Source organism: Drosophila mauritiana, chromosome 2L (assembly GCF_004382145.1).
Source record: "Drosophila mauritiana strain mau12 chromosome 2L, ASM438214v1, whole genome shotgun sequence".
Taxonomy (NCBI): Eukaryota; Metazoa; Arthropoda; class Insecta; order Diptera; family Drosophilidae; genus Drosophila; species Drosophila mauritiana.
In genome coordinates this window covers 23,003,214-23,029,942 of record NC_046667.1, presented here as the reverse complement: position 1 = coordinate 23,029,942, position 26,729 = coordinate 23,003,214, and the positions used below count along the sequence as shown (strand labels likewise).

Below are 26,729 nucleotides of genomic sequence, written 5' to 3'. Positions count from 1 at the left end.
GGGAGGCGACTCCCATCTATCTGCGGGGGAGGATTCGCATCTTTTCTGGTGACAGCATTCACCTTTCTGCTATCCAAACAGAGCCTCACATTCCCGGGCTTTTGTACCAAGACTACTGTTAAAGACCAGGCGCTATCAGACTCCTCAATTACACGAAGCTTAAGCATACGATCAATCTCTGCATATAGAGGCTTTTCTACAGCTGGGGACACTGGGAATTGCCTCTGCTTTACCGGCTTAGCATCTCCAGGTTAAGGAAGTTATTTCGGAATTTTGCATCTCCGCCGGCAGCAACTCAAAACCAGAACAAAAATCAATACCTAAATATAAATCTTGGCTAAGAGAAGGAATCAAATGCAGGTCGAGATTTTCTTCCCTTTCTTTGAACTGTAGACCACTACTTCTTGATCGATCTGCTACAGAATCTAACAGTCCCATTACTATCCGATCTAAGACGCGCAGTTCAGCGTATGGCCGCTTGTCCTTCGCCTTATGTCGAATTGTGTTAATTGTTTTCAAAACCATCTAGTAGTTTCTTATCCGCTGAGCATTTCTGGAATAAGATTTCTGACGTACTAGTGGTTGTGAGACGCGAAATGAATTATATATATTACGTTGTGAAACGTGGCCAGTTGATCTCTTTATTTTTTTTTTAGAAAATTCAGCTGTAGTTCCGACGCGTTTCCCGAATGCTCTTTTATTCGTTGTTCTTTAATGAAGCTGGGTTCTTAGCACTGACTAGTTATCCGTGGCCAGAGAGACAACTATAATTATCCCCCTTTCGATCCAAGCGCCTAACTAGCCGTTACTTCAGATCCCTACTATTGGAAGATGGAAAGGATTGGTCCACTGTATTCCTATATCAACCGTGGCTAACTGAGCCTTCAGCTATCGATCCTATTCAACTGATATAGGGTTCGAGCGGGAACAACAGAAAATGTACTGAATGTTTTGGCAAACGTTGGCTAGAAAGTAAGTTTCCACAGCTGGTAAAAACGATTTTGGCCACCATTTTGGGCGCCAGATAATAAAGAATGATTATAAATATTTATGTAACGATTAATAAGGCTAGGGTGGTGTTATGAGATATTTCAGGACGCACGCGCGAAGGTACAGCTGCTCCTTGTCGGTTATGTGGGGTGGTGGTCTTGTCCTGGAATCTCAGCCTAATTTCATTCTGATTATCGATGTTTATTGCGTGCTACGACAATTCTGAAAAGGACATAAAGATTATTTTACCATACATACTTTTGCTCGATCCTCAGCTATGGTGGAGGATCGTGTAATGCCCGCCCTTCCTTGGCCATTCTATACCAAAAATTACAAACAGTTGTCATAGCTAACCGCGGCTCTCAGTGAATACATCCTAGTCAGAGCCAAACGAGTTAGCTTTTCAAAACATAATACAAATATATATTTAAACACGACTAAAATTTCGTACAGCTATTATAAATGCTAACCAAAACTTAAAAAAAAATTGGACCGCTAATAATCATTCAATTTGCAGTTTTCGATTCCCACTTGAATAATTTATAAACAGCTCCCCGCGCTTAATGCATACGGAAAGCTGATCCCCTTGGAAAATATTTAACTTAGATGAAATAATTTGAGAGTTGAGAAACAATCTTGGCACCTCAAGAAATAATTAAAAATAAAAATACATTGCTCTTGGACATAGATCACGATACGTGCGTGTGCACGGCCGGCACCCAAAAATTAAACGGAACAAAAAGAAACAAAGAAATAAGCGCTTTCAATCCATAAATAGCAAAGACAAATCGAAGACAAAAATTCTGCATTTGAAAAGCAATTCCACCATTTCGATTTGCACGAGACCTTGGCCTTGAAAACGATACTGATTCCACTAATACTTAGGCGATAAAATATTACAGTGCACCTTGGGACCAGGATCGCGAATAGGAGAACATAATTTCACTTCATTATTCCATACTTATTAAATAAATCTGTCAATATGTTCACTTGCCCACTTTCGGGAATCCACCGACGAAAGCGATTCCGGTTGATTTTCGTGTGGTTTATTTAAATACACTTCTGCGCCACTTCCGATATTTTTTTACTCTTCTCGCCTATTTCATTTCATTTTAAATTCCCTCCAGTCTTGGGCTGCAAAAAGCGGCTACAAAGCGCCGCCTCGCTTTCATATACACTTACACATATAAAAAATATTAACTTCGACGCATTTACAAGCTTCTCAAAAAAGAAAGACCCCTCGAAAGCCGTGTAAATCGTATATCGCTTTGGGCCAGACTCCACGAACTAATCAGTTCGAGAATGCGGGCGGGAAACGGGAATATCACATTGCTCTTAAATTCTCTTAGCGTATGATAAATTCTTACGCTACATCGAGCCAAGACGGTTGGCGGTTCGATAGCTTTATTTTTTCCGGACATTAAAATTTTCTTAAATCCAATTTCGACCCTCAGAAAGTCAGGCCTCAGGCCCCCCTGCCCTGGTGGCAAACAAAGTAGCCGCCGTCCTTATACCTACGGCTGGTGATCCAATGATTCACTCCAAACGACTCCAAACTCGATGATAACTTGCATGTCCAGAAAAAATCTCATCTGTCTCACCGCTTAGTCGGACCGTCAGAAATGGAAAAAGCCATCTTGGTATTCGGATTCCGGCCGGACCCATCTCTCTCTCTCTCTAAGTACCACCTCCATTCTCCTGGAACTGACAATTGGCTCTGTTTCCTCTTTCAGTCCGAAATTCCTGACCTGAAGAATACTTCTTCTGCCCCATTTTTAGTTCTGGAAACCGAACATAGATGGCGGCCCCAAACCTTCTTACCCCTAGATGACGCTTCCGACACTAGCTGCCACAAGCGCTATAGTATGTTTATGCATATGTCGGCGCATACTTTTGTAAGCTGGTGGATGTGCTAGAATATTTCACAAGAATAATAATTCCATCAGTTCGGGGAAATCATTGGTATGTCATCATATTGTATTATGTGTTAGAATATTCCAGAAGTACAGTAATTTCATCATTTCGGGGAAATCATTGGTATTTCATCATATTACATTGTTGCATACTGCGTTGCTATTGGTCGGCTGTATTTTTGTAGCTTTGGCATCTCCCGTTACAGCGCGGCGGCAGCGTGTGGTCGCTGTCGCCGAGTGTGGTTCGAAGGTTAGCACGGAGAAGAAGTGAGTGTGAGAACACAAATTAATTGTGTGTAGACCTTCGGTGCGTTCGAAACTCGCTGCGCGAAATGGAGAATAATAATTGTGCTCCGACACATACATCGTCGTCTAAAAAGGCTAATAAAACGGAGATTTTTGTTCTATTATTTGCAATCAATTCAAGTTGTCAAATTTGTTGATATTTATTCACTTTTATATTAGTCTTGTAAATTTCTATCGATTTGCAAAAAAATTTTTTGCCACGTCCACTCTAAAGCCCTAAAGTTGCCAAGCCGGTCACGCCCACACTTTTGAGCACTTTTAAATATTTTCTCATTGTATTCCCTCGATATCCCAGAAAAATTATAAAATTTCGCGTTCGCATTCACACTGTAGCTTTCTCTTGTTTTTAATTAGTTTTTCGACTGTTCCTATGAACGCTACTGATAGTCTGATTTCTTAATAAAATTATATATTGCCAAAAGCAGGTATATATCGAGTTAGAATATTTTATAAACAAATTGATGTTATACATGTTACTAAAGAACCTATATAAAATACTCGTCATCCGATTTTATTAAATCTTAAACCGAAACTAGAAAAAAGTGTAATCGAAAGAAACGAAACTGTGTCTTTTTTTATTGATACAAATTTATAAATTTTGTATGCACCTACGGAATCAAATTATGTAAGCACTGTATCAGAATTCTCAGTTCATTTCAATTTCGGAAACACTGAGTTTCCCACTAAAGTCTCTAAATATGGTCAATTGATGGTATTGGTATCATTTTTTTTTTTTTGCGATCATTTTTTTTTTAATCTTCTTAAATTTATACGTAATGTAAGTTCTTCAAATTTATTCCGATTTTATGGTTTCGCGATATACCTCCGCTTGCTTGCACAAAATTCAAAAATTTCCGTCACTGGCGTCGTTCGAGCATAGTCTATCCGCTTCTGGCTCCGGTATATCGCGCAACCGATCCAACTTTCTGCGCGTTTAAATTTCCTTACGAAATTTATCCATGGTTCTGAGTCTAAATTCACCATCCCTACTACAGTGCTGCGGCAGATATTCTAATTCTAGACTTCCAACTTTTGAATTTAGAACTTCCTAATTCTATTGGTTGACGATGGAAACGACAATTAAAAAATTCCAACTAATTTTATAAGCTGGGCCAAGTGGAGCTTGTATTATAATTAGTTATACCCGACCATATATAGTATATATACTTGATCAGGATCAATAGACGAGTCGAACTGACCATGTCAGTCTCTCCGTCCGTATGAACATCCAGATCTCAGGAACTATACATCTAGAAGGTTGAGATTAGGCACACATATTCTAGGGAAATTTTCTTGATTCATTCTGCCTTAAACTGACACGCCCATATAATTTTATTACACTTATAAATTTTTATCGACTCGATAAAAACCTGCAACGCCCACACTTTTAAGAAATGATTTAATTTGTTTCGATTATATCAGTTGTTTTGCCCAGTTCTACCGAGATGCCGAAATCACGCTTTAGATCATTTTTTCCCCATTTTCTACCGATATTCCTGAAAAATGTTCAAAATTCTTGGTCCTACTTGGACTAGCTGAGTAACGGGTATCTGATAGTCGTGGAACTCGTCTAAAGCGTTTTCTCTTCTTATTTGCTGCGTCCCTTACCAAACATTTACATTTAAAAAAGGTTAACTAGATCAGAGCTTACTTGCTCTGACCGATTACCATAAGATTATCCCAAATTTCGCAGTGACCAGGATCAGGATCAGTCGCACAGGCCATGTTCATCCGTCCGTATTAATGCCTCGATCTCAGACCCATTAAAGCTAGAATATTGAGATTAAGCATATCGCCACGCCCATTCTAACAGTCTTGTAAATTTCTATCGAATTGCCATAAAACAATACAACAATACAAAGAAACTTTGGCCACGCCCCTCCTTATGCCTACAAAACGCCCAAACGCCGTCACTCCCACACTTTTCCAAATAACTTTTTGCCACTTCCACTCTAAAGCCTCCAAATCGTCGCGCCCACACTTTTTAACAATTTGTAAATTTTTTCTCATTTATTCTCCACTGTCTATCGATATCCCAGAAAAATGATGAAATTTCGCGTTCGCGTTCACACAAGCTAAGTAACGGGTATCTGATAGTCGGGGAACTCGGCTATAGAATTCTCTCTTGGTTTGTTGTGTTTTTATGTATTCAGAATTAGGATACTTTATGATTAGAAACAACGAATGTATATTTTTTTCCTTTTATTCTCTATATGGTCTCGAATGATTCCTTTGTTGTAAGGCAAACATTATGTTTTAAAGTTATTGGATTTTTACGTTTCAAAATATGCTTTAAGGTTATATAAATATTTTCATTTAAGGATACATCTTAGATTCGCCAATGTCACCATTAACAACATTTTAAAATATTGCTATAAACAGGTATGTTTTAAAATATATCGTTTAAAAATTAATTCGTTTTAATACCATTTCTCTTTAGCGTTTCCTTGCATATAAAATAGTATTGTCTTATCGCAGGGATTATATGAAGTTTCAAAATGCATCCGTATGTCCCGTGTGTGCTCGTGGTAAGTCATCTCCTGCATCCCATATATTATTTAGTCCAATCCCTTGCTTGTTTAACAGGTAGTCTTGACTATATCTGTGAAAGCCCACATTCGCGTTGATAAGCTGCAGATACATTCGGAATCCAACTATACACCTGCATTCATACGTTCTGCGGTTGAGAGCATTCCTTTGGATACTGATTCCATACTCCTACTCCGTAACAGTGCAAAACCTGAGTTTGGGGACGCTTTCCTACCTCTGCGGAGTGCTGTGGAGAGTATTCCAAAGCTTTATCAGAGCAACTCGTCTAGGCTCAGGAAGAACCCTGATATACGTTCTTTTGTGCGTGATTCTGTGGAGTCATTGCCAAATGATGAAGATGGGCAGGAACATATGGAAATTTTCACTAAATATTATAACAGTGTTAGGGATGTTGTAGGAGTTGATATGAAAAGAAAAAAGTTAACACATGTTAATGTAGATCCTGGGACCATTTCCGATAAGTACGCAGCTTTTATTGCCCCCGGAAACTCAGACGACTATTATCCGAAGTCATACCGAGCCGGCTCGCCGCATCAAGAGTTGCTTAAAATGTTGAACATCGAACAGGTTAAGCACACCGATAAACTTGATAGGTACTCTGACCTGCAGTCTTACGGTGTATTGGGTCAAAGTAACTTGCAACACCAGCAGTCCTACGGAGCTTTGGAATTGGCAAACAGGAATGATCTCAAAGTGACTAAAAAAGTTCTTTGTTACATGTCGAACTGGGCATTCTACCGTAGTGGTGAGGCTCATTTTGTACCAGAGCATATTGACCCTAATCTATGCTCTGCTATTATCTATTCTTTTGCCTCCCTGGATCCTGATCACCTTACCATTCGAGAATTCGATTCATGGGTGGACTTGGATAACCAATACTACCGTCGAGTGACATCGCTTGGTGTGCCTGTACTAATTGCATTGGGTGGATGGACGGACTCTAGCGGTTCCAAATACTCCCGCTTAGTCAGTGACAATCTTAAGCGTCGTGTTTTTACATCCAGTGTGAGCAGCTTTTTATTACGTCATGGATTCAGCGGGCTCCACCTAGACTGGAACTACCCGAAGTGCTGGCAGAGCGATTGCTCAAGGGGACCTGTGACAGACAGGCCAAACCTGACTAAGCTTCTTCGTGAACTTCGCACCGAGTTTCAAAGTGTTGATCCAAAATTTCAGTTGGGAGTGGCCATCTCTGGCTACAAGGAAATTATAACGGAGGCTTATGATTTTCCCGCTTTGTCAGACATTGTAGACTATATGACAGTAATGACCTACGATTACCACGGAGCGTGGGAACAGAAAACAGGTCATGTTAGTCCACTTTACGGCTTACCATCGGACACGTATCCTCAGTACAATACAAACTATACCATGCAGTTACTCCTAAAAATGGGCGCGCGAAGGGAAAAACTTGTATTGAGCATTCCGTTTTACGGCCAGAGTTTCACATTGGCAAACGCCAACCAAATTCTTGCAGGCCCAGGAGTGGCAGCCACTGGACCTGGAGATTCCGGTGAATTGACAAAGCAACCTGGAATGCTAGCTTACTACGAGATTTGTCAGCGTCTAACAAAGTTTAATTGGATGAGTGATCGGAATTTAAGCCTGATATTCGGTCCATTCGCTATGCTAAACGACCAGTGGGTAGGATATGAAGATACGACTAGTGCCCAAGCGAAGGCTCGATATGCTGCTAATAACAACTTTGCCGGAGTGGCAGCCTGGACCATTGACCTCGATGATTTCCGAAACCTATGTTGCAATGAATCTTATCCTTTACTTAGGGCCATTAATAGAGAATTGGGTCGCTTGGACTCGGAGCCGCCAACTGAACCGAACTGTAAGCGTCCTACATTATTGGCGACACCGGTGCCTCCCCAAATGACAACAATTAGTAGCGATGGTTCTGGGGGGTTGGGACAAAATCACGATCATACAACTTCCTTGCCAAGCGGGGAGAACAGCAGTAGTCCTGTAAGTACCACTATCACAAGCCCCTTCCCTTGGTGGAGTTCAACTACAAAACGTCCGCGCGAGCCGACTAGGACTACAGCAAAACCAACTCATACCACAATCCCCATTCCACCAGGGATCAGCCCAGTGGTACAGCCCTCGAATTGCAAGAGCGGCGAATTCTTCCCTGACTCAAAAAATTGTAACGCTTACTATCAATGTTTTTTCGCGGGAGAGTTACAGCATCACTTTTGTCCAAGCGGTCTTCACTGGAACAACGAAGCCAAAGGATGTGATTGGCCGTCTTCCGCCCAATGCTCACTAATACCCAATCAACACCTAAGTACTTCTTATCCAAACCCGATCCAAACGTCTAAAAAGCCGGAGACGACTTTGACACCTAATAAGAAACCGTCAGAGACTGTCGCACATGATCAGGTCAATTATACCTCAAGCCGACCGCAACATATGCGTCCAACTATATTGGAGTGCACTGAAGGGGATTACTACCCACACAGAAACTGCAGGAAATATTACATCTGCGTTAATAAGGCACTGGTACCCAGTGAATGTGGCGGAGACTTGCATTGGGACGGTATCAAAAAACTTTGTGACTGGCCTGAGAACGTACAATGCGTAACTAGCAAAAAATATTTAAAAATAATCAAATCGAGTAGCGCCAACGAAGAGGACCCCTGCAAAGGCGAAAAGCGAGTACCCTATCCAGGAAACTGTTCGAAATATCTCTTCTGCCTATGGAACCGCCTTCAGGCTAATGACTGTCCACCGGGGCTGCACTATAATGAAAGAATTGGGAACTGCGATTGGCCTGCAGCTGCAAAATGCAATCCAAAAGATGGTGAGAGCAGCGGAGAGGTAGAGCTGAACGCTATGCCGAAGCCTCCGACTCCACAAACCCCGAGTAGTAATTTGCGACCAACGTACCCCACGGAAAAACCAGTTCCCAAACCTCGTGATAGTAACTACAAAGTTATTTGCTACTTTACAAACTGGGCCTGGTACCGCAAGGGAATAGGTCGCTTTACTCCCGACGACATAAACACGGAGCTGTGCACTCACGTAATTTATGGGTTTGCAGTGCTAGACTATTCCGAACTTTTACTACGAACACATGATTCCTGGGCTGATGTTGAAAACAACTTTTACACGAGGGTCACAAGCCTGAAAAGCAAAGGCATCAAGGTGAGCTTAGCACTTGGTGGATGGAACGATTCGCAAGGCGATAAGTACAGCCGCCTAGTTCGAAGTCCAATGGCCCGGGCTCGTTTTGTGCGCCACGCCCTCGAGTTTATTGAAAAATACGGCTTTGAGGGCCTTGATTTAGATTGGGAGTACCCAGTCTGCTGGCAAACGGAGTGCAACAAAGGGTCTACCGAGGAAAAGGAGGGTTTCACTGCTTGGGTACAAGAGCTTTCTGAAGCGTTTCGCCCTCGAGGACTTCTGTTGTCCACTGCAGTCTCACCTAGCAGGAAAATCATTGATGCAGGATACGACATTCCTCAGCTCTCTCGCTGTTTTGATTGGATCGCTGTCATGACATATGATTTTCATGGGCATTGGGATAAAAAAACAGGACATGTGGCACCTCTGTATCATCATCCCGATGATGACTTTGAACATTTTAACGTGGTAAGCAATGAAATTTCGAAATAAAATACTTTTTTAATTCCTTGTTTGGCAGAACTATTCCATAAACTATTGGATGGAAAAAGGAGCACCATCACAAAAATTAGTAATGGGTATACCACTATACGGCCAGTCGTTCACTTTAGGAAATACCAACAGCAGTGGCTTAAATGCCAAAGCCCCAGGACCAGGTGAAGCTGGAGAGTTTACCAGAGCAGCTGGATTTCTTGCATACTATGAGGTAAACTAATTTTAAAACGTTAATTTTGAAAACATTTCTCTTTTATTTAAAATAATATTAGATAAAAAAGAGGGGACGCTATAGTCGATTTACTGCACTATTATATCCCCGATCCTTACTTAGAAGTGCTATAACATTTTTTTGGAGTATATTTACTGTATAGGTTTGCCGAAAACATTTTTTTTACTATTTTGTGCATTTTTAAGAGCAGGCACGAAAATGTTTCTGAAGTTAAATTTGTATATCCGTTACTCGTTGAATAAAAATATACCATATTCGATGAAAAAAAGTATGTAGCGTGTAGAAGGCCTCGATATAATGGTGCTCCGAAAATCGATCACCCAACACCAACAGATTTTGTTCAGGCTTAACAACTCAGTAAGCGTTCAAAGGTTTAATTTTATCTATTTTCGCACCAACATTTTAATTATTTCTGTGATCAAAGTTTCGCACAATTCATTAACAAAATATGTTTATCAAAATGATTTAAAGAATAAATTCGACAAAAATCGATGCCTGGAACTTAAAAACATTAGCTGAAACTGCATTGTAGTTCTGCTCAGTTCTGGACCATTTGAGAAATGGTATGATGTTGTATGAAATACATATTACTTTAGCTCTCAGGAGCAGAATAAGGCCAATAGAATGCATAGTCTAAATAGGAGCAAAAAGCCTGGTGGGCGATGGCCGTGTTCACGAAAGTATGTATTTTTTTAAAAATCTGACGTATTAGTATTCCCTACAAAACCTTCAAATGATATAGTTGGGGAGAAAGAATCATTAAGGTGTAATAGTATCAAATAAGTCAAATGTCAAATAAGTCGATGCGTATATCGATTGCAATCTCTTTTATAAAAATCTGATGCTCTGTGTAAACGATATTTTCGAATCAATATTTTCCGAAACTTTTCGAAATGATTACATATCTGTGAGTGCAATATTTTCCGAAACTTTTCGAAATGATTACATATCAGTGAGTGCATGCAGCGTGTTATTTCTGGCCATTTCCCGTTTATGGAGGAGTGCAAAGTATTGTTGGTATAGTGAGTGTGAAAGTGGATATAAGAATTAGGGTCAAAAACTTGTCAAACCGACGAGATCCTCCACAAATACAATATGAATAGCTGAAATACTCTGACTGATAGCTGATATCAATATAAAATATTTATTTCATACAAATTTATTTAAGAATACTTTCGGATTCAGCCATTCGCAGAGTTGGCAATAATTCTTTATTAAAATAGAGCACTATCACTGAGTACTCTTAAGCTCTTTGTGAGAAGACCAAAGCCCAATGAAAAGACCTTAGAAACCATAATAATGGTCGCTTGGAATACTTATGGAGATAACGAACTCCCAAAGTTGTTGAAGAGTACATGAAGAACTATGATTTCAAACGAATTCTAATGTTACCATTGAATTTTATTATAAATCTATAATAAGCATTAGCTGAGTGAAGGTTTTGATATCCGAAGAGCAAATGGTAAATAAAAACAAGAAAGATTGCTATAGTCGAGTTCCCCGACTATCAGATACCCGCTACTTAGCGAGCTCGAATTTGAACACGAAATTTCATAATTTTTCTGGGATACCTATTATTGGAGAGTACAAGGAAAAAAAAATAAAAATTGTTTAAAAGTGTGGCGTGACTGGTTCGGCGGCCTTAGGGGGTTAGTCAGTTTTTTGGCAAATCGATGGAAATTTTCAAGACTAAAATTATGAAATTATCTCAATCTCAGGAACTATAAAAGCTGAAAGGTTGAGATTAAGCATACAGATTCTTGAGACATAGACGCAGCGCAAGTTGGTTGACCCATGCTGCCACGCCCACTCTAACGCCTACAATAGTCTGACTGCTTCCAGGTTGTCCACGTGGCATTATTCCCTGCATTATTTTCGACATTGCTCGGGCAATCATGTTTAGGTCCAATCCAATTGTGTTGACTGACCACTACAATTCAAAGGACAAAGCGAAGGACCATTTCCTGACCTGTTTTGCGAACTTAGCGCTATCAGGCTCTAGGGTTTAGGTGTCTCGGAGAATGTCTTTCTCTCTCCTGCGCAATAAGGGCTCGTAAATTTTATACTCGGACGACGTCTGTTAGGGTATGCTGCTTCCAAACCTCGTATGTCTACTCCCCGACTACCATATGGTCAGACTCTATGCCTTCTATGCACCTTTTACCCATTCTGCTTTTCCCGGCAAAAATTCGACAATCATGTTTGGGCGCTAGATGTAAAGATTTGATTTTGTTGGTCATTTCCCTACGAAGTACGTGGGGCTAGCTCAGAAGAATGTGTGTCTTCGTCGGGCTTAGGGAAGAGTACTCGTTGTATGACTGTGCTCCCCAGTGCATTACCGCAAATTGCGATTCAAACATTGCTAAATTGATTGATTTTTATATTTTATGATCTGTCTTCTTTTGCTTGCTTGATAGGCCAAAACACAGAAACAATCACTCTAATGCTAACATGCGGCAAACCTTTAGTTGCAAACAATTGTTAAAATGGTTTTTTGATATTATTTTACTATTTATCTTGGCAATATCTATTGCTTTGAAATTTGAAATCAAGGAAATCGGCTAAAGCGTTCCCTCGTTCTTTTATTCTGTATATTTCCTTATGTAGATACAATAGCTTCGCTTTGCTCATGCATGCTTCGTTTATAGGTAAAATACTAAAACTAAAAACTGCTGTGAAATTTTTATTTGTGGTTTAACAAATTCATATTACTGCTTTATATCAGATTTGTGAACGAGTTAATCGCCAAGGCTGGCAGGTAGTGCAAGATGAATTTGGCCGCATGGGACCTTATGCTTACAAGGGAACTCAGTGGGTGTCCTACGATAGCCCAGATATGGTCAGGAAAAAGTCACTACTAGTGAGGTCATTAAAACTGGGCGGAGGAATGGTTTGGGCCCTTGATCTGGATGACTTTAATAATCGTTGTGGAAATGGCGTGCATCCTTTGCTAAGTGAAATCCATAACGTGCTTAAGGATCCACCTAGTTTATTGGAAATACCGGGTATGTTAATTCGTAAACAATTATGTTATCATTGGTTCAGTGTCACTAAATTATTTTACGTGGTTTAGGTCATACCGAATCGACTCCTACAGAGTACCCAGGCATTGAAGGAGGGATACATGAGTCTAAAGGGGAGGGTCCCGAGGTGCAGCTGATTGAAGCAGTGATGCAGACCAGCGATAACGAAGGTGAAGAACATGAAGATATAGTAGACCCAAACCACGTCCTTGAGGAGGAAAACATAGAAGATACTGAAATGGCCACGGAATTTAAAATCATTTGCTACTTTACCAACTGGGCGTGGTACCGTCAAGGTGGTGGTAAGTTCCTGCCGGAAGATATCGATTCAGATCTGTGTACCCACATAATTTATGGCTTTGCCGTGTTGAGTCGGGACAAGCTTACGATTCAGCCTCATGACTCTTGGGCGGACTTAGACAACAAGTTTTATGAGCGGATTGTGGCCTACCGCAAGAAAGGCGCAAAAGTAACTGTGGCAATTGGCGGTTGGAATGATTCTGCTGGCGATAAGTACTCCCGACTTGTAAGGAATCCAGAGGCAAGATCTCGGTTTATCCGTAATGTCCTGGATTTTATAGAGGAATATAATTTCGACGGCTTGGACCTGGATTGGGAGTATCCAGTTTGCTGGCAGGTGGATTGCAAGAAAGGGACGGCAGAAGAGAAGAATGGATTCACAGCTTTGGTGCGGGAGCTTTTTTATGCCTTCCAACCCAGGGGATTAATTCTATCAGCTGCCGTGTCACCTAACAAGAAGGTCATCGATGCTGGATACGAAGTTGCGGAGCTATCCCAATACTTTTCTTGGATATCTGTGATGGCCTATGACTACCACGGTCAGTGGGATAAGAAGACTGGCCATGTAGCTCCAATGTACGGTCACCCAGAAGGAACACCAGATTTTAACACCAATTTTTCCATGAACTACTGGATCTCGATGGGAGCTGACCGGCGAAAGTTAGTAATGGGAATGCCTCTGTACGGCCAGTCATTCTCTCTGGCTGAGACTACTAGGCACCAACTAAATGCTCCCACGTATGGTGGTGGTGAAGCTGGAGAGGCTACAAGAGCCAGAGGATTTTTGGCATACTATGAAATATGCTTGAAAATCCGACATCATAGGTGGAACGTTGTAAGGGATACCAAGGGTCGTATGGGACCCTTCGCATATCATGGGGATCAATGGGTTTCCTTCGATGATGCACTCATGATTCGGCATAAAAGCGAGTACATCAAGGCAATGGGTCTTGGCGGAGCTATGATATGGGCTCTAGACTTGGATGACTTCAAAAATGTGTGCGAATGCGAGTCATATCCCTTGCTTAAAGCTATTAATCGCGTACTCAGAGGTTTCGGGGGTCCCCAACCAAAGTGCGTGCTTGAACAAGCCAAAAGCACAATGGGTAAGAAACGTCTAGCATTATTTAGCAAAACAAGACAAATTCCATACCGTTTTCCAGAGCCAAACATCAATTCGCCTTTCAGGACCACAATAAATGCCACACCTGGACCTAATCTTGATTCTCCTCCGAAAAATGTATCCTTAAATGTTCTGTCCATCAAATGCCACAACAAAAACTATTTGGCGCACGAATGGGATTTCACTAAGTACTATATCTGCGATCATGGAACGTACGTGGAGCAAAGGTATGTACGTCGCGTTGTCTACAAGTTTTTGCTGTCCGTATGAACGCTGTGATCTCGGGTACTACAACAGCTTGAAAGTTTCTAGAATTTTGTTTCAGAATTTTATTTTGCAAATTTCTATATATATGCTAAAACATTTTGGCTTTCGGGTACTACAACAGCTTGAAAGTTTCTAGAATTTAGTTTCAGAATTTTATTTTGCAAATTTCTATATATATGCTAAAACATTTTGGCTACATCTACTTTAAAAAAATGTTATCATTATTTTTTTTATCATTTGAAGTGCCAATTTAAATTAATAATCCAGAAGAATTTTCCTCTTCGCACTGAAAAACGGATACCTGATAGTCCAAGAATTATTTACTATCTGCAATAAAAATATGTTATTTCGCGAAGGTGACAAAAGCCATTCCTGTACTGCACTAGCCACTTTTTACTCGGTCAAGGGAGTACTGGGTTACGAAACTGGAATATCTGCTGTGTAGAGGGTATACAGGAAAGGTTCAAGTACACTTCCTTGTGGAACAACAAAGTCTCTCGCTGCTTCCTCGAATGACCAATGGGTGATAAAGGATTTTAAAATTTAGTTGTGGGGTTGTGGAGAAATATCCTTAAATTTGTCCCTTGTGACATACCTTGCTATAGGCTTGCTTAACGTCGGGGAACGCTGCCACCGTGTAGAACTTGGACTCGAGGCCCTGCGTTACGTGATTGACTAGATGGCCAACTTGTTTCAGGAAACCAACGTAACGTCCTAACACCAAATTCATGTTGGGGTAAATAGCAGTTCTTCTTGACTTGACGTGATATACACAAGATTCTTCGCCTCTTAGGTGAATAGTTATAGGGTTTGAAATTCTTGGACTGTCATTTACAAACAAACTTTTATAGCCTGTCATGCCAACAAAGAAAAGGTGGTCTTTTTAGCATTTTTGGTATTCAAAATGTTGTTTTACCAATTTTTATCTATGATTCCTGATGTTGTATACCCTAATAATTCTTTCACATGTTTAAAGATTTAATTTTTTTGATTTTATCATTATTTTTGCTAATATATATCGTTATGCCTAAACAATTTTGGTAGAGCTGTGTCAAACGCCCACAAATGACAAAATCCTGTTCAGATGTGGTCGTAACGGAAATGGTTCCTTTCAAGAAAATATTTATTATTTATTGTAAACAAATATATTCGTATAATTAAATAAACCATGTGAAATATTAAGTTCTTAAGTTCAATATCTTTTTAAATATTATTTTTACGTCGTGTCGTAATAATAAATAAATTAGGTCACATAATTTTTGACTTTGTTTCCCAATACTTCAATATATATATATATATATATATATATATATATATATATATATATATTCAAAGGACAGAAACTTTTTTCTTTAAAAGGCAATATCTGCATTTTTCCCTTTCTGACCTTTTATTTGTTTTTTTTTTACTATATCAATGTATAAACACTAGTCCTATGGGTAAAATATGTAGCTTGAAGTTGATTTATTATACACGTAAGTCGTAAGGTAAAAGGGTATACTAGATTCGTTGGAAAGTATTTAACAGACAGAAGAAAAACAGTTCCGACCATAAAAAGTATATATATTCTTGTCCACGATGGATAGCCGAGTCGATCTGCCAACGTCCGTCTGTCCATAAGAAAACATCGATCGATAGATTTGCAAAAAAATGCACACTAGCTGAGTAACGGGTATCTGATTGTCGGGGAACAAAAATAATAATTTTTTATATACTTAGTCTTATAATATTATTTTTCTGCTAAGTATTATTTTGTGATCAATAAATAATATTTAAAGAAGTTTAAATAAAAGAAGTATTCATAATTGTTTGATAATCCGTGTCTAAACAGCTTCTCATCGTAAAAATAAGGCAAATGGCGAGAAATAGGATAAATAGGGAAAATTAAGGATATGTAGAGTTCGTGGTTTGTGTGAGAGTGGCAAACACAGTATCTCAGCGTAGGCGGAGGGAAGATTCCTTAGTCAGGAATTCAGAACTGTGCGTCAATACAGTTTTGAGAAGGTCGAGACGCTTGATTCATCCTGTTCGTGCGATTGAGAAAGTATTTAACCCTCAGTTTCGTTTTCAAAGGCGTCTTGATCCTACAATTCAGTCGAACACAGGGAAATACGTTTGGGTCCTACTCTTCGTTCAATTGAGAGGGCAGCCGTCGTTGTTCTGAAAGGCGGCAAAATAAAAAATCTGGCTTTCACTGGCTTTTAAGTTTTTGCAAAACTTGTCACAGCAACATAAGAGCCGGTCAGGCGCCAAAAGGGGCCATTTTAAACGGTTTAGATTTCCCAGAAATTCATACCTCTTTAAGGGGCCCAACTCCTTTGAAAGAACGACTGATCGCCTTCCATTTATGATAATTAAGTCAATAGGTCATGAGCGTCAAAGTGATATTAAAGGTCCTGTTGTTAATGTCCCTATTCCAGTTAGCAATGTAGTGACTCCCCTTCCACAAGCTTTCAATGAGCTGAGGTAACTCAACTGCACCTCAAACGAAGTATATAATATGAACGTGATTTCATGGCAGATAGCATACGGCCTGCCAAAATTGCTATTAGGTACTTAGTTAATACTGAGTTTTATAGAAATACTGTTTCTCTCGTAGCATCTCAAGGTGATGTAGCTTTTGTAGAGTTATCATGACAACTAGTCATCCAGCTGGAGGATGAAAATTCGGAGGCGCGTAATGCTGGTGAGAATACGGAAGCCGACAAACTAAATCCTGGAGGACAAAAAACTTTGTTGTTGTCGAACTCATAAGTTATTCTTTAATTATAAAAAGATAAAATTTATAAAAATTCGCAATAATATTCCAACTTGCTTACGTAAGCGGAGCGCCTCCTGTGTCATCAAAGCTGTTAACGTACTAAATGAACATTTTATGGGACACGTAATTTGTCATGATGAGGCATATAGGATCCTTAGTGATATTCGCACGTCTCCTGCTAACTGGGTAGATAAAAAAAAAACAGGTCATGGTAATTTTTCGCCCATTTGGGCCAACTTGGTTCATAACTCTATCGGCCGCTGAAACTAGGTGGCCAGAGCCACCTTGACTGCCATGCTAAAAATAAATAATAACATTATTAATTATTAATTAATAACATCATTAACAACAAGTATAGAATGGAACAAAACAAAACAAAAACGTGTCATTTGAAAATAAATGGTAATTAAAGTACAGAATACAAGAAAACGATCGTACGCTATGAGCGAGTTGAAACGATAAAGCAGGTAGCAAACTGCTCTCTTGCTTTATCGCTTGAGATCGCAACTCGCTTCGCTCTCATTCTGACATCCTTCGAGCGATTGCACTTAAAAATGCATGCAGTGGTTTATCGCTCGTTCTCGCCCAATATTATCGCTTTGCTTCACGCCCGAACTCTGCCGTCAGCCTAAGCACATGCATTCGTGCTTTAAAAAAGTACGGCACAATTTATTTGTTTTTTGTCGGTATTTCATACCCTCCATGCCCCGGACGGAAATATTAAATCCACTTCTTCATCAAGAAAAAACCTCTTGACACACAGAATCCCAACCGCTCCAATTCAATTTTTTGGTCCGATCCGCATATTAGCATGAGCACAATGTAACAAACTAAGTTTAAAAGAACTTTGAAAGAAATATAAAGATCATTCGGAATTTCAAACTCAATTCCAGCCGACATTATTTTCTTCCAAACTTCACATCCTTAGACCTACGGGGAGTCAATTCGCGCGACCATCAAATATCCGTTACTCCGTTACGAACGTAAAATTTATAATTTTTCTGGGATATCGATAGATATTGGGGAATAAAATTAGAAAAAATTTTAAAATTGTTCAAAAGTGTGGGCGTGACCGATTTGGCGGCTTTAAGAGTGGGCGTGCCAAAAGTTTTTTAGAAAATCGATAGAAATTTACAAGACTAATAATGTCCAAAAATTGTTCAAAAATATGGGCGTGGCAGTTTTGAGCGGTTTCAGTGCGTTAGAGTGGGATTGGCAAACAGTTTTTTGGCCAATCGATAGAAATTTACAAGTCTAATAAATGATAATGTGGGCGTGGAAGTTTTGGGCTGTTTTAGGGCGTTAGAGTGGGCTTGGCAACATGGGTCAACAACCTTGAGCTGCGTCTTTATCTCTAGAATCTCTATGTTGAATATCAACCTTCGAGCTTTTATAGTTCCTGAGATCTCGATCTAGATCAAGATTGTATATACTTTATATAGTCGGAAATGCTTCCTAAAGTCGACTACATACTTTTCAACGAAAAGTACTCTACGAGTAACGGGTATAATTACCCTTGAGACTAAATATCTTGGTATGCGTAATCTGTAGTAGTTTTAAAAATACCTATTCTGAACAATAAGCAAGTCTTCGAAAAGTAAAGTATTTATTTTAAAATCTTCACTTAAATCAAGTTTCGACAAATTTAATTATAAGTTATCTTGTATTTATTAATTCGTATTTTCAGCTGTCCTTTGGGACTTCAATGGAATAAAACCTACTGCGACAGGCCTACCAATGTTCAGTCCTCATTGGGATCAGACCAGAGAACTCAGGAGCCAGCGGTCCATCGCCCCAATCCTACATCACAGATCATCACAGATCCCCCAATCATCAATAAGGCATACAAAGTAGTCTGTTACTTTACGAACTGGGCATGGTACCGTCCGTCACAGGGCAAGTATGTGCCTGAAGATATAGACGCCAACTTGTGCACCCATATCATATACGGCTTCGCCGTGCTTGATAGCAAGTCGTTAACCATTAAGACGCTTGACTCCTGGACCGATATAGACAACCGTTTCTATGAGCGGGTTGTAGAATATAAGCAAAGAGGCCTTCGAGTCATGTTAGCCATTGGTGGATGGAATGACTCATTGGGCAGCAAGTACGCACGCCTTGTACTTGATTCACAGTCAAGGAGGCGCTTTGTTGAAAGTGTGATAAGTTTTGTAGAACAACACGGCTTTGAGGGTCTGGACCTAGCCTGGGAGTTTCCTGTATGCTGGCAAGTTAACTGCGACAGAGGTAATCCCACGGAAAAGGATGGATTTGTTGCTCTTGTCAAGGAACTGTCGGAAGCCTTTAAGGCAAAAGGCCTTATTCTTTCGGCAGCAGTCTCGCCCAGTAAAATGGTTATTGATGCCGGGTACAACGTGTTTGAGCTCTCTCTGTACTTTGACTGGGTGGCCGTCATGACGTACGACTTTCACGGTCACTGGGATATGCGGACTGGCCAAGTAGCCCCACTCTTTCACAATGGGTATGACGACAACATATACCTTAATGGAAACTTCAGCATCCATTACTGGTTGGAAAGGGGTATTCCAAGGGATAAGCTGGTTATGGGAATGCCAATGTACGGTCAGACGTTTACGCTAGCTAACCGAAATCACCGGTCACTAAATGATAAAACAGTGGGTCCAGGGAAGGCAGGAACCTTTACTCGAGCGGATGGATTCTTGGCATACTATGAAATCTGCGAAAAAGTCGGCAACGATGACTGGAAAGTGGTGAGGGATGAAGAAGGTGTATTCGGATCCTATGCATATAGTGGCAACCAGTGGATATCATACGATGATGTCAGAACTATTCGAAGAAAAGCTCAGTTTATCAAAAGCTTGCAGCTAGGTGGCGGCATGATTTGGGCCCTTGATTTAGATGACTTTCGTGGACTTTGCGGTTGCGGCAAGCACCCATTACTTAGGACTCTTAATCAGGAGCTGCTAGGCATTTCTGGACAAAAATCTAAGGACTGCACTTAATAAGTTTTGCACAAAAGCTTGACCTGTAATCTATTTTAATTTATTTTATACAACCACATATTTGCAAATTAAACTATTTAAATAAAGCGTCAAAGTTTTGAAACATTTTAAATCGATGGGCATTAATTCCAAATATTCCCAGTATTATAAGTACAAAGTGAGTATGACAATTAGGCCAGGCATTTGCAAATATTAGAAATACAGAATTTTATATTAAATACATATAAGATTTGGTTTTAAGAGTCAATTTTCCCTTATACCAGCAATAAAGAGCATCCTTTTTTCAGGTCCACATCGAGTATTTATACAAATAATAAGTATAATTATTTAGCCGCCGTTTACAGAAGTTAACATTCGAATACTATTTCAATTGTCTCTTTTATATCGATCTGTACTCTAGCTTGGTTCAACAGCGACTGACTGCCGCGCTCTCTGCAGAGTGGCGAGTCGATCAGTCGATAAGTTTCTCGATAATATTTGTATGTATGTATATAGTAAGGATGGGTGTATGCTTATGACTAGATTGGCTATGTATAATTAGGTATGTATGACTAGGAATGTATGACTAAGAGTAAAGGAAGAGGGTAGAAGGAGCAGCCTACTACAACTCGGCCGTCCTGACAACTAGATCTCCCGATCGTAGGATTAAAGCTAAGGGTCCTGTTTCTCATTTTATTCTTCTTAGTAGAGATACTTTTAAACGGTCTTAAACATTTTTTAGGTTTTCTTTTCTTCTTGTTTGTTTTCTTTGTTTTACAATTACTTCTTAAATTATGCTTTCTATTTCGTACAGAGTTTCTTAAATTATACTTTCTATTTCGTACAGAGTTTCTTAAATTATACTTTCTATTTTGTACAGAGTTTCTTTATGCTGTTGATTAACGATTTTATTTTCTAACGATTTCGGACTAATAGTTGCATTTTTTAACGATTTTGGACTAACAATTTCGTTTTCTAACGATTTTGGACTAACAATTGCATTTTCTAACGATTTTGAACTAACAATTTCATTTTCTAACGATTTCTCAGGACTATCATTTTCAGTATACATTGATCTTTTGTTTAGTGATGAGTAAGATGCGTAAATGGTTGTCATCGATGTTGAAAGTGCGTGCGATATTTTTGAACACTGTTATCCAGGCACGCGCGCAAGTTTTCCCATTGTAATCGGTTATCGTCTCTTTGGCGAGAGCGAGAACATCAACTGGAAAACGCTGGCTCTCAGCTCTCTCGTTGGATCGCTGCGGCGAGTGAAATGTTGTGTTCTCTTTTGTGGCGCCAGCCTGCGTAAACTGCGCCGTCTGGATAACGGAACTAACTGTAGCCTTGCTTTGCTCTGGTTGTTGTTGTTCTTGGAACTGCAAGCTCGATCGTGTTCCGTTAAGCATTGCCTTCGCTTCTGCTAGCTCTGCGCGTAGTTGCTGTAGCTCGAACATGTTTGTCTCCCTCTCACTGCCAGTTTCGGTTGATTTTTTTCTGTTCATCGCATTCACACTTACGTTATCGGTGTTAATTTCACAATTCTGGAAATCCAATGAAGAAAAAATGTCGTTTCTTGGTGGAGCGTTTTTCTGGGGGTGCTCCGGTGGACAATCGCCCCGAACTGCCGTTGGGATGTCTTGCAGCCTCGCGATTAATTCGGCTTTTGTGCCCTCCGTATTTTGGCCCAGAATACGTAGTCAATCTTTAAGAGTTGTCAGCGAAAAGTCGTTCAGGATGATTTTATCGTCCATTTTGGATTATTAATCCCACTTCAGAGATTTTAGCCGCCGTTTACAGAAGTTAACATTCGAATACTATTTCAATTGTCTCTTTTATTTCGATCTGTACTCTAGCTTGGTTCAACAGCGACTGACTGCCGCGCTCTCTGCAGAGTGGCGAGTCGATAAGTTTCTCGATAATATTTGTATGTATGTATATAGTAAGGATGGGTGTATGAATGTATAAGCTTATGACTAGATTGGCTCTGTATAATTAGGTATGTATGACTAGGAATGTATGACTAAGAGTAAAGGAAGAGGGTAGAAGGAGCAGCCTACTACAATTAAAACTTTTTTTTACAAAGGAAAGTAACATGGCTTGAACCATAATGTTGATTAGGTTTCAGTTTGGCAACCGGTTTTTCGATATTGTGGAACATTGTTCCGCAACGAACAATGGTTACCATGGCGAATGGGTTCGTCGCTAACGAATGGTAGATGCAACGGAGTCCGATGGTGAGGTCGTACAAGACAGGAGAACCCGCCTTGGAGTCCAATGAGGAAGAATCTAAAGTGGGTGTACCATCACCAAGAGTGAACGAAAGTGCATTAGTCTACAAGACTGAGGGTGCAACGTTAAGATCTACACGGTGAGGGTGCGACAGGGGGAGGAGTGAAGTTCTGTGGTCATACCAGACGTGCACTTCCTGGTCCGGGTAGTCGAGGATGACGAACATCGAACGATGCAGCACAGCAGATGGCAAGGACCAGCGGAGTTCTTATCGAGAGCTGGAGATATCCCGAATAAAACTTACTATAAGATCGGAAATTTTGCCTTCTTCTTGGTCGGGAAATCACATTAAAACATATATTTGGGGTGTCGAGTTAGGCGTTCCTACTCGTAGCCATCAGAACGTAGGGAAAAAGGTCGTTACAATAAGCAACACGTTAATATCAAGGAGTGGTACGATCGGAAAACGGCTATTAAAAAATGAGTTTGCGCATAATCGAATAGAATAGACCGCTTCTTGTGGTCCATACTACACAGACAGCCACGTTCCCGCAATTCCGATGTCAACCCAGAGGGGACAGGAGTGGGTACACGAATTAAACTTTAAATAGAGCTCGAGCGAGGCAATCGCAGTCTTTGGCATTGCGACAAGCATTATAAGAGAATAATAAGATGCTAAGAGAATAAAGAAGGTGGCTGGAGCAATAAAGACCCTGGCTGAAAGAGACCAGAGACCCATTTTGAGCATTTTGACGACCACAAGCCTCCCAAAACTGCCACGATCACACTTTAGAAAAATATGTAATATATTTTTATATTCATATTAATCTTGTAAATTTCTATCGATTTGCTAAGAAAGCAAATTTTGCCACGCCCACTCTAACCCTCACGAACCAACCAAAATGACGACCCCACACTTTTGAAAAATGTTTTAATATTATTTCACATTTTTATTAGTCTGGTAAATTTCTATCGATTTAAAAAAATGTTTTGCCACGCCCACTCCAACGCCCTAATACCGCCCAAAATAGCCAACCTTTTTGAAAATGTTTTTGATGTTTTTTAACATTCTTATTAGTCTTGTCAGTTTCTACCGATTTGCACAGAAACTTTTTGCCACGCCCACTCTAAAGCCCCAAAACCGCGACACGTAGCCTGCCAACTCTCACACGCTGATCTCTTTTTGGTTGTCAACTTGGTCGAAATCGGCTTATTGGATTTAATGAAAATAAAGACAATGCTATAGTCATCTTCCCCGAATATGAGATAGATATTGGTAAATAAAGTGAGAAAAAAATTAAAAATTGGTCAAAAGTATAAGCTTGACCGTTTTGGGCATTTTGTAGGCGTAAAGAGGGACGTGGCAATAGTGGTTTCACGTTGGGCTCCAGATGAAACGAGTTGCAGCGGCTAGCTCAGAGAGTTTGTGCGTCCGTCCTACCAAATTTATTATTTGTGTGATTGCCCGACCCATTCTGAAGGAACACTCGATATGGTTCTCGCCGTCTGCTGTGCGTCGTCTTTCCCTCGCCGTCCTTCTCTCGTCGTTCTACTTCGTCCATAGCAATGGAAGTCGTTCGGGCTATATTTACCCCTAGGATATTATGGAGGTGGGGCCGCAAGGTGTTAGGTCAAACGTCTGTTATGACAGCTCCTATACAGGACAACAGCCACAATTCCTTTCTGATCACGACAGGACCGCGCTGTCTCTTCCTGCAGTATCCTCGCGATGTGGATCTCAACGTTAGAAACACATCCGTGTAGACTTTCTCGTCGCTTAGCGTCCCGGCTCTGTGATCTTGAACCGCGGGTGCTGGTCGCGCTGCTCACTCGCTGAGATTATGCGTTAGGTTTTAATTGGTTTTATAGTCCCTAGGCTAATTAAAATTTGGCCCGTTTTCATCTATAAATGAAGGTGGTTAGAGTTGAATGTCTACCAGATCTCTCATTTGATTACTCGCCTGTTAACCTCCGCAGGTACGCAGAAAATATGAAACGTTTTTACAACACCAACTGGCTCAGATTTACAAAAAATAAGACAAAGGTACGCTTACGTAGATAATGGCAAACCTCCAGATCTCCATCAGCAAAACAAAAGCTAAAAAAATCCACACGGAACCTGGCCAGAGCTCAAACATAAAACAAATTTCACCAACAGACACAACAAATACCTCACTGTGGAGATCCCATCCCACTCTTCACACACCTAATAAAACCGTTTTGCCCATAAGGAAGGATGTATTAACGCCAAACGAGGCAACTAGCACATGTACGCTACCATATTCACCCGTAAGCTGCCACCAGCAACACAACCAAAATAAATAACAAACAAAATCACAGACAATCTCATACAGAAAAAGTCACCTGGCTGCGACTGTATAAAACCGGAAATGATCATCGAGCTGCCACATTCACGCAGATCTTTTATGCGACCAAAAACTTTTTTACTCCCCACAACGATGAAATGTTAAAATGTAAAGTTTCCAAAAACTGGTAAGGAAAATACAGTTCCTTAATCTTACAGACCAATAAGTATACTCTCATGTATTTCGAAACTAGTCGAAAAATGCTAGTCAAACGACAACAACATCTATACAGACGACATCCATACAAATAGTCGCCCAACGGTATGAACATTTGGCGACGATTCAGCTATACTTAGCCATTCAGGTCCCCAATCCAAGCTAAATCACAGCTGGCATTGCTCCTCGTAGACATTGAGAAGTGGCTCTCTGACTGGCGAATAAAAGTAAACGAGAAAAAATACAAACACGTGACATTTACGCTAAACAGACAAAATTGCCCACCACTTTTGTTGAACAACATACGACTCACGAAAGCGGATGAGGTAACGTACCTGGGAGTACACCATGACAGAAGACTCACATGGCGCAGGCACATTGAAGCTAAAAAAAAACCCATCTCAAACTCAAAGCCAACAACTTACACTGGATTATCATCGCTGGTTCTCTTCACAGTCTAGACCACAAGGTCTTACTCTATAATTCTGTACTGAAACACATCTGGACCTATGGCACACTGCTATGGGCCAATGTCAGCAATACAACTTTGACATCATATAGAAAGCACAATTAAAGATTCTGAAAGCCAATACTGACATGATATGATATGATGATGATATTCCATCAGTTATCAATGCAATTACCAAAATTTAGAAACACAAGAGAGAATGCTATAGTCGAGTTCCCCGACTATCAAATACCCGTTACTCAGCTAGTGTGAATGCGAACGCGAAATTGCACTATTTTTCTGGGATATCGATAGATATTAAGAAATAAAATGAGAAAAAATTAAAAAATTTTTCATAAGTGTGGGTGTGACCGGTTTGACGGCTCACGTGGGCGTGGCAAAAAGTTTTTTTTGCAGATCGATAAAAATTTACAAGACTTATGAACCGTAAAAAAAATGTAAACACATTTTTCAAAAGTTTAGCCCTGGCAGTTTTGTGCGGTTTGATGGCGCTAGCTTTTATTTTTAGATTTAGTTAGCTTTTATTTTTTATTTTCTAGCTTTTATAGTTCCTGAGATCTGGACGTGCATACAGATAGAGGGACATGGTTAGATCGACTTGGATATTGATCCTGATCAAGAATATATATAATTTTTATGATCGGAAACGCTTCCTTCTGCCTGTTACATACTTTTCAACCAATCTAGTATACCCTTTTACTCTACGAGTAACGGGTATAAAATCACTTTATAAGGCATTTCAAGCTATTTATTTAATTACGAACACGGTCTATCATTTCAACAATCAATGTATGTTTGGACTTAATGCTAAACAAGGAGTATCTTATTTTCCTGGTTGAATAAATACTAAAGTACGATCGTATTTACAAATTAGTTTATAATTTGGATTTTACACTGAAGCTTATATAGAATATTTTGTTTAGAAATATTCTAGAAGTCCATATGTTATGGTCGTAAGAAATGTTAAGCTCAAGTACATTGACACACGTGTAATTAAGATCACAACATAATTTAAAACAACTTTCCCAATCACCTAATGTAGAAAAAATTAATTCCAAAAACTAGGAGCAAGACAAGCATGGAGATTGATTGAAATATCAATCAGATATTTCCAAAGATCGAATAGAAACCGTTAAATCAGTAGCTAGAACTAGATGAGATTCAAGCATTAATATCAATTCATATTCAGGAACTTCAAGCTTCAATCTTAATTCCCCTGTATAAATAAATAAATATAAATAAATAATTTAGTCCATAAAAAACTTTCGATTCAATATTTATATAGGAAAATTTTTTCCAATTCTATTACAAATTCAGTTATTATTGAACAACAGGAAGAAACATTTTCTAAAACTCGCCTTTATGTATTTCTGCAGATAATTTCGAGAACTTTGGGACTAGCTCTAAGAGCCGACCAAGCCCACGGACTTACAAAAAGCTAATGATTT

At 39.8% G+C, this 26,729-nt stretch overlaps 1 protein-coding gene across 2 annotated transcripts in view; it reads left to right on the top strand.

The window, feature by feature from the left end:
* LOC117148226 (probable chitinase 10) overlaps positions 1 to 20,191 on the top strand; it is a 33,259-nt gene extending 13,068 nt beyond the window's left edge. For both annotated transcript variants that reach the window (XM_033315528.1, XM_033315520.1), the window contains exons 2-9: positions 5,531 to 5,591; positions 5,650 to 5,737; positions 5,796 to 9,362; positions 9,415 to 9,600; positions 12,347 to 12,626; positions 12,695 to 14,050; positions 14,108 to 14,294; positions 18,783 to 20,191. In XM_033315528.1, coding sequence (XP_033171419.1) covers positions 5,708 to 5,737; positions 5,796 to 9,362; positions 9,415 to 9,600; positions 12,347 to 12,626; positions 12,695 to 14,050; positions 14,108 to 14,294; positions 18,783 to 20,079 — 6,903 coding nt within the window. In that variant the 5' untranslated portion in view covers positions 5,531 to 5,591; positions 5,650 to 5,707 and the 3' untranslated portion in view covers positions 20,080 to 20,191. The remainder of the gene's footprint in view (positions 1 to 5,530; positions 5,592 to 5,649; positions 5,738 to 5,795; positions 9,363 to 9,414; positions 9,601 to 12,346; positions 12,627 to 12,694; positions 14,051 to 14,107; positions 14,295 to 18,782) is intronic.
* The last annotated feature ends 6,538 nt before the right edge of the window (positions 20,192 to 26,729 follow it).